General features: G+C 38.3%; 1 protein-coding gene across 1 annotated transcript; it reads left to right on the plus strand.

Annotated features, from left to right (window-relative positions):
• The first annotated feature begins 43 nt into the window (after positions 1-43).
• LOC106942947 (trichohyalin-like) lies at positions 44-8,445 on the plus strand. Its single transcript, XM_015026300.1, has 5 exons — positions 44-121; positions 1,817-1,915; positions 5,937-7,276; positions 7,358-7,778; positions 8,219-8,445. Exons 1-5 carry the CDS (start codon positions 52-54, stop codon positions 8,428-8,430), a joined length of 2,142 nt encoding a protein of 713 aa, XP_014881786.1. The 5' UTR covers positions 44-51; the 3' UTR covers positions 8,431-8,445.
• The last annotated feature ends 46 nt before the right edge of the window (positions 8,446-8,491 follow it).

The raw sequence follows: 8,491 nt of genomic DNA on the forward strand, positions 1-8,491 counted from the left end.
GCAGCTGTTGGACATTTTATAATATCTAAATCTTTATTTTTCCCGTAAAGGATGGAGAACAACATGGATGAAGACAGCTCTTCTACAGTCAATGTCAACAATGCCAAAAATCCTCTTAAATGTAAGTGACTCTATATGTATTTTACAGTTTTTGAGGATTAAAAAGTAACAATGCTACCCAAAAGCATTTCCCACATTTTTATTCCCTCTGCAGGAAGTTATAGTTTCTTAACATGGGCTGTAACAGGAATTGTTTTTATGTCACATGTAAAATTAAGCTTTAATTTTCTTGTATCATCTGAGAAATCTCTCTGCAAGCCAAATTTACTTGTATAGCACAATTCAGCAACAATTCAAAGTCCTTTACATGATGAAAACATAAAATGGAGAATAGATAGAATGCAGTAATGCAATAAGTAAAAAATAAACACAATTTTTAGTGTGGCCTAAAATTAGTGATGTTTAATTTATTATTCTAAATAATCATCTCTAAACAAAAATGTTTTTAACCTTGTGTTACGGCCCCGCTCAGAAGACCGCAACAAAATCATGGGGGGAGGGATACAACACCAAAAGACATTGTCAGCCTTTTTGATTAATTTATTCATAAAACAAGTGCAGGGGTAGCAGGAGGTACCCCAGGCTGCACCGGTGTGTGTGCGCCTCAGTCTGGTCCTCCGTCAGGCGCTGGTCTTCCTCAGACATGGACCTGCTGACCCCAGAGACTTCTGATTAGATTGGTTAGATTTCACTTTGTTTAAATATTGGCTGACCATAGAGTCACAGGAAGCAGCTAAAATATCAGGGACATTTGGGGCAACACTCTTAATAAAATGATCAATCACCTCAGGGATAAGATGGTGTCTAGTAACAGTTCAAACCATGGTGTCACGCTGAATCAAATCAGTGACAGCAAAAAACACAAAGTGATGGTCAGACACAGCCAGGTCAACAACAGAGGACACATCAGAGGTCAGACCAAAGGTCATGACGAGGTCAAGGGTGTGGCCCCTGTTGTGAGGGAGTTGGTTGACATGCTGAATAAAATCCATACAGTTGTTTGGACAAAGAGTCAGATGGATTATTAACATCTAGATTAAAATCACCAGTCACAATAATCTTATTATACTTAGCATGAATAAAAGATAAAAGCTAAAAAAATTCAGTCATAAAATCAGTTTGTCCATGCGGCCTGTAGACAGTAACACAAAGTATTTGCAAGTTGCTAAAAACAAAGGCATGATGCTCAAGTGAAATCTTTTTAGCACCCACTGAATTATTAAATATTGAAGCAGTACCAGCACCTTTCCTGCCACTTCGAGCACAAAAATAAAATTTAAAACGGTCCTCAGTGAGCACAACTGGTGCATCTGTGCCCAACCAATTTTCTATCAAAAACAAGCAATCCAGTTTAGCATCTAAAATCAAATCATTTACTATAAAAGATTTGTTTAAGGGAGAGCGAACATTTAAAAAAGCCATATTGAGAGTGACTGGTTCTGGTCTGCTCTGCATCCCCAGAACCAGAACCAAACATGAAGAAGCAGCTTTCAACTTCTGTGCACCACAAATCTGGAACAAACTTCCAGAAAACTGCAAAACAGCAGAAACACTGAGTTACTTTAAAAAAAAAGGATAAACACCCAGCTGTTTAAAACTTCTTTGGACCAGTAATCACTGGAACACTGACCAACATGTTCGATGTGTTTTGATGATTTTAATGATGAACATCCTTGATGCTGAAATGTGCTGTACAAATAAACTTTATTGATTGATTGATCAATAACTTATTGATTCCATTGCTTGTTTTTTTCAGCTGAAGAAGAAGTGGAACCATCAACACTCCGGTGCTCTTCTCTGTTTTTGGTGTGTTTGGGGTTGCTTTGTGTCATACTGGCTGCAAAATTTGTCTACAGTGAGTTTCATTTCAACAGAATATATTTTAAGTTGCTTCCTTTATAACAAGTATTTAGAGGTTTAAAGCTTTGGGATGCAAGCGTTCAGCAGTAAGAGGAGATGTGAGGGTTGATAAAAAGTCAGGGACACTGAAGTGTTACCAAGAATCAGTTCAACTTAATGCTGCCCAGCTTGAAACCTGTCAAGGTGTTAAAGTTTTTATGGAAGAGCTAAAGGCGTAGTTGAGGAGAGGAGGATGTCTGGCTTGTGAACTGCAGGAATTTGTCTTTGCTTTTTGTAGTCAAGCAAAGCTAAATTGCTCATCTACAAGCTATTTATATTTGCTCATAGATGAGCACTCCAGCGCCTCGTTGTTCCCACCAGGTGCTGGAGTGGTTTGGTGCTGAGTGTGAAGGAGCTGGACAGACAGTAATCTCACATTTCTGTTCCAAGAAGCTACATGATGTAACCCCTGCTTCAGTCTGACCAAAACTGGTTGGGGGTGTTTATTGAACAATCAAACATCTCACAAAAGAAAGAACACAACTTTATTCTCTATGATTTAACGTATTTTTTTCACATTAAAGATCAGTTGATCTTTAATTTTCAAATAGTCCATCTGAATTACATCTTTTTAAGAAAACATCACCCAAAAACATCAAGTCTTTCACTGATTTTACAGCATTTTTAAAGATTCACATTTTACCTGTTTAAGTAATTTTTTGTTTGTCACACTAATGTTTGGCATAAAGATACTGGTTAACTCTAAATTTGGAGTTTCCCAATTTTTATTGATTTTATTTAGGAAATAACCAAATATTTATTTTCCAAATCACATATTTCTCCTCATTTTCAAGCTAAAATTTGTCTTGCTTAAAGTTCTAAATATAATTTTCCTTTTTTATTTTTCTGCTTAAGTAAACATTATTTTCAATCTTTTTTAATGTTGTTTTGTTTTCACCAATTCTTTTTAAAGTCTTCAGTTTATTCGTTCAAAGCTATTTTTAATCTCCCTAGTGGAGTCTCTCATAAAGTGCTCTTTTGGTCAGGTTTGTCCAGTCTGAAAAATGCCACCTTCATCATTGTCGAACCTGTAAAGTTCATGTCAGTCTTCAACTCTTGGGTTTCTGTCACAGGTCTATGTTCTCCAAACAAAATGCATTTTTTGTGCAGGGAGATCCTCTTATAAGAAAAAAAAATAAATTAATGTTCACTTTTCTTGATCACCTGTTAAAGAAGCACGTCTTTATTCAATTGTTATTTCACATCTAACGTCAATCCACTTTATTATAAGAGTTATTTTCCTTTTTCACCATTTTATCAGTAATTTTCTTTCAGTAGATGCCGACTGGGAGGGTGTCCCATCCTTGTTGTAAAGAAACCTATGAATTGAACTGATTGTAAATGTCACATGATTATTTGAAATATGCAATGACATCTTCTAGTGATCCGGTTTCAGAACTGAAGTCAGAAATGAGTGAGATAGCGTGTTGCCCTCTGCTGTGTCTCCCAATTGTGTCGTCCTGAGAAAGAGAAGAAATATTTGTAAATTTATTCTTATTTTTCCAACAGGAACACACAAATTCCAAAGTTATTTATTCTTCTAAACCATGCAAAAATGAAGATGTCTTGAAAAACTGATTTGCAACATTAAGCATTGAACTCCATAAGAAATCTTAAAATACCAATGAAATGGTCACGCTACATTGATTTCCCCCACTTTGTTCTCTGCTCTGCCGCCCGCCCCCATGCTGGGAGCAGGGTCATCCCTAAGGACAGGGTCTAAAGCCAGTAATTATGAAAAGTTTTATTGGGGCTACAGAGCAAAGATGGCTTCTTTGAAGCAAACACCTTGATCTGTAACTACAGATCCTGTCCTGGGACAAAGTTATAAAGTTAACTACCATTTGGTTCATCTCCTCTTTGATCCCCTTTTTAGTTTCTGTCTTCTAGTCTGATTAGGCGGCCTGGCATTATCAAATCTCTGTGCAAATCCATCTTAAAGGCTATCAAACTACTTCCAAGGGGGGGGAGCCCAAAGCTCCCTTGTTTCCATGGAACACAGCCAGGTGCTCCATGACAACAAACAACCTCATGTTTTACCAGTGCCTAACAAAACAAATCCAGCAGTATACCATCCAACAACGATCATTTCTTAATTGTTCATAATATATTCTCATTCGCCATCCACCAACACAACAAGACAAGCCAAACAAAAATATAACAATACACAAATCTCCTCTGGGATCAACCCAAACAACTCAGCAGGGGTCTCTTTACTAGAAGCTACACACATGCAGGCGGGCCTTGGTCCTTTCACACCAACACACAGAGTGCAACAAACAGGAGCGCATACACTAATCACAAAATTTATTAACAAATCACACAAATGTATTTCTTCTCTCCATGTACAGACAACAAGCATACAAAACTTACAGCAGCGCAAATGTACAGCAAGCACAGAGGTCACCTCAACACCAAAGGCAAGCAGAGACGCAGAAAGAAGAAATGGCTTCTGCCTCTGTTAAAAAAGATTCACATACATGAGGTCAGCATGCTCATGTTTAGTAATGAAATAATAAATGTACACACTGAAAGAAGTTATGCACACATAGGAGATAGATTGGCGGGATCGGCATGCCAGCATTACCTTTCCACTGATGAGGTCAGCCTCCTCATTGGGTCCACCTCCCAAATAATCAGTGTTGGTGCTTCCCATAAACTCTATAAAACTAGAGGGATATCTAAAGCTGCCCTACGACTTCAAGTGTCCAACTCTGCACTGGAAGAACACATCCGCCGGCCCCTTGTCAGGTTTGCCGGATACAGGGCTGCAAAGCCCATATGCATCTTTGTCCTTTTATTCCATTAGATCCTTTATTTCACCATAAAACTACAATTGTACTCTTCAATTTGGGAGCAGGACGCCTCAGACACCAGTCCTCTCAATTTAGTTAAGTTCAATTACACAAATAAAAATTTCTATTTACCTTTTGTTTCTGTGGGTTGACCAAGAGTTTGGCCTGGTGTATTCTGCTCAGAGTTTTAAATGTTTGTTAAAAATGTATATCTTGTTATCAGTGATGTCAGTAATGCGTTACTGACGTTGGACCACTTTTTCAGTAACAAGTAATCTAACTCGTTGCTATTTCAAATCCAGTAGTCAGACTACAGTTACTTATCGAAATCACTTTGCGTTACTATTTTCTTTTGTAATTTAATTTTATTTCCTCTACTCGTCTTGGGGAGAACCACCGTTTCTCAGCAGCAACAGAAACAATGGAGGGAAGAGAGAGATGCGCATTTTGTTGCTAGAAAAACAGAAACTATTTTGAGTTTCACCTGGACGCTGGGGCGGGGGGAGAGGTCTAAAATCCTATTTATAGTTTTCCAGACAATACTGGAACACACAAACACACACTGGTTCTCTGGTTGTTATATTTTTCACCCAAGGAGGTCACTAAAATTTATTGGAACTAAACAGCCTACAGGATAATTAGTGTATTACTTTTAAAATAAATATTTCTTAAATAAAGTCTGTTGTTACAACTAATCATGGATCCTTTAAGACCTATTTATTTATTGTCTATTAATTACATTTCCTAAATTTAAATGGCTATTTTTATGAACAGACTCATATTTAATGAAGGCTGGATACCTAAGGGCAATTTAGTGAGACAAATGAGCCTGACAGCCATGAGGCTGTCAGGCTGATGACTGTCGGCTCCCAGCTTCCTGTCAGAAGCCGGAGTACCGGAGACAATATTCACATGAACAGGGAGGACATGCAAACTCAACAGATATGGACCCCACTGACTCAATCAATGAACCTTATTGCTGCAAGGCAACTGTGCTACCACCATGCAGCCCCCCAAAATAAATGTGTTAATGAAATATTAAAATCAGTTAAGTGTCCTTTGGTTCTAGCCAAAGAATATGGTCTGATATCCTAAAAGGGCTTAAGAGATCAACTGAAAATTGTGATGATGTTCTCCAATACAGACTCACTGACATTCTGACTAATGTGTGTGTTTTTATAGTGGGTATGAAGACGGCCAATCAGCTGGAAAATATCAAAACTCTTACAACAGACAAAAAGCGACTGATTGACCAACGAAAGATGATGAAAAACCAAATTGAGCAGGTCATCCGAGACAGACGCCTGAGCATATTAAGAGAGAGGGCTACCCGAGAGAGGCTTACTCAAGTCAGAGAGGAGCTGAACAATAAGACAGAGGAGCTGAAACAAGAGACAGAGGAGCTGAAGGAAGAGAGAGGCGAGCTGAGCAAAGAGAAAGAGGAGCTGAACAAACAGAAAGAGGAGATGAACCAAGACAGAGAGGAGCTGATTAGTAACAGACGGGAGCTGAAGAAAGAGGGAGACGAGCTGAGGAAAGAGCAAGCCAAACAGAGCAAAGAGAAAGAGGAGCTAAAAAAAGAGGAAGAGGAGCTAAGCAAAGAGAAAACAGGGCTGAGCAATGAGAAAGACGAGCTGAGCAAAAAGAAAGAGGAGCTGCTGAAAAAAAATGACGAGAGAGCAGAACTTATTAAAGAGAAAGACAAGCTGAGCAAAGAGAAGAAGGAGCTGAACACCGAGAAAGACAAACTGAACAAAAAGAATGATGAGCTGATAAAAGAGAAAGAGGAGATAAGAAAAGAGAAAGACAAACTGAACAAAGAAAAAAACAAGCTGAGCAAAGACAAACAAGAGCTGAGCAACGAGAAAGACAAGCTGAACAAACAGAAAGGAGACCTGGACAGAATGAAAGCGGAGCTGATCAAAAAGCAAGACGAGCTCAGCAAGAAAACAAATGAGCTGAAAAAAGAAACAAATAAGCTGGACAAAGAGAAAGATGAGCTGAGCAAAAAGACAGAGGAGCTAATCAAAAAGAAAGAGCAGCTGAACAAAGAGGAAGATGAGCTGAAAAAAGAGGAAGATAAGCTCATCAAAGAGAAAGGAGAGTTGATCAAAAAGATAAATGAGCTCAGCAAAAAAATAATAGAGCTGAACCAAGAGAAAGCAGAGCTGAGGAAAGAGAAAGCAGGGCTGAGGAAAGAGAAAGACAAACTGGACAAAGAGAAAGACGGGCTGAGCAAAGAGATAAAGGAGCTGAGCAAAGAGAAAGACAAACTGGACAAAGAGAAAGACGCGCTGAGCAAAGAGATAAAGGAGCTGAGCAAAGAGAAAGATGAACTGAACAAAGAGGAAGGCGACCTAAACAAAATGAAAGTGGAGCAGAGCAAAAAAAACGGGGAGCTGAGCAAAGAGAAAGAGGAGCTGAACAAAAAGGCAAAGGAACTGAACAAAGAGAAAGAAGTCCTGAGCAAAGAGCAAGCAGAGCTGACCAAAAAAACCGAGGAGCTGGAAAAATTGAAAGAGAATCTGAACAAAGAGAGAGATGAGCTGAACAAAAATAAAAGAGAGCTGGACAAGAAGAAAACAGAGCTGGACAAATTGAAAGAGAATCTGAACAAAGAGAAAGATGAGCTGAACAAAAATAAAAGAGAGCTGGACAAGGAGAAAACGGAGCTGGACAAAAAGAAAGCAGACTTGAGCAAAGAGACAGAGGAGCTGAACAGACTGAAAACAGAGCTGAGCAAACAGAAAGCAGAGCTGAGCAAAAAGACAGAAGAGCTGAGCAAAACGACAAAGGACCTGAACAAGGAGAAAGAGGATCTGAACAAAATGAAAGATAAGCTGAGCAAAGAGAAAGAGGAGCTAAAGACAGAGAAAGAGGAGCTGAAGAAAGAGAAAGAGAAACTGAGAGTACAGAAAAAGGAGAAGGAAAATCAATGCAAAGACAAAGATGCCCTGAAAATCTTCTACAATTTTGTCATGACATTTTCATCCTTTAAAGTTGAACATTTCTGTCCTCCAGATAGTAATTATATTTCTAGATTACCTTTGAAACTCTTGATTACTCATTTTATTTTTGAAATATTCTGTTATAAACAGTTTTTCAAGACATAGCTGACCATTATTATCACAGGTAGAGTGCTGAAGGTCACTTTTCTGACCACAAAGTGAGCCAGTAAAATGAAGTCATTAGCAACAGGTTTACAGCCAAGTTTTAATTTCAGAGAATATTGTTTTTGTTTTTTAGTGAACCCTGTGGTATGCCACTTCTGACTAGAATGATATCGTAATTTAATCACCTGCCAGTATTGATCTGCACTCTACCTTTAAAAGCTTTGCTTGAGTAATTTTGATGATTGAAATGTTAAATAAGTCCACATGGATTTCTTCTAGATATATATATATTTTCGTTTTGAGATTATTTTACCAAAGTTTCACTTTATTCTGCTCTTCCCCCTTGTCTAGTGAGACCAAAGTGTCTGGATTGCAGGAAAGGCTGGATTTCCTTCAGGGGACACTGCTACTGGTTTGCTGATACAGAATATCATTCGAATTTCTGGAACATGTCTCGACAGATGTGTCAGTTTGATAGTGGAGACTTGGTTGTAATTGATGATCTGGAGGAGCAGGTAAAACATAATGCCACCTCTACTCTTGAAATGTTTCTGGAAGACTGATAGCTTGACAATACTGAATTGTCCATATAAATTGAATCAACACAGCCTAATACATTTTTTT

This window comes from Poecilia latipinna, unplaced genomic scaffold, assembly GCF_001443285.1.
Source record: "Poecilia latipinna isolate Pla-1442-1.1 unplaced genomic scaffold, P_latipinna-1.0 Scaffold4711, whole genome shotgun sequence".
NCBI classification, from domain to species: Eukaryota; Metazoa; Chordata; class Actinopteri; order Cyprinodontiformes; family Poeciliidae; genus Poecilia; species Poecilia latipinna.

Coding starts and splice junctions, on each gene's coding strand:
- LOC106942947 (XM_015026300.1), top strand. CDS start 52: ATGGAGAACAACATGGATGAAGACAGCTCTTCTACAGTCAATGTCAAC. Junction 122..1,816: donor TGCCAAAAATCCTCTTAAAT/GTAAGTGACTCT, acceptor TGTTTTTTTCAG/CTGAAGAAGAAGTGGAACCA. Junction 1,916..5,936: donor GGCTGCAAAATTTGTCTACA/GTGAGTTTCATT, acceptor GTGTTTTTATAG/TGGGTATGAAGACGGCCAAT.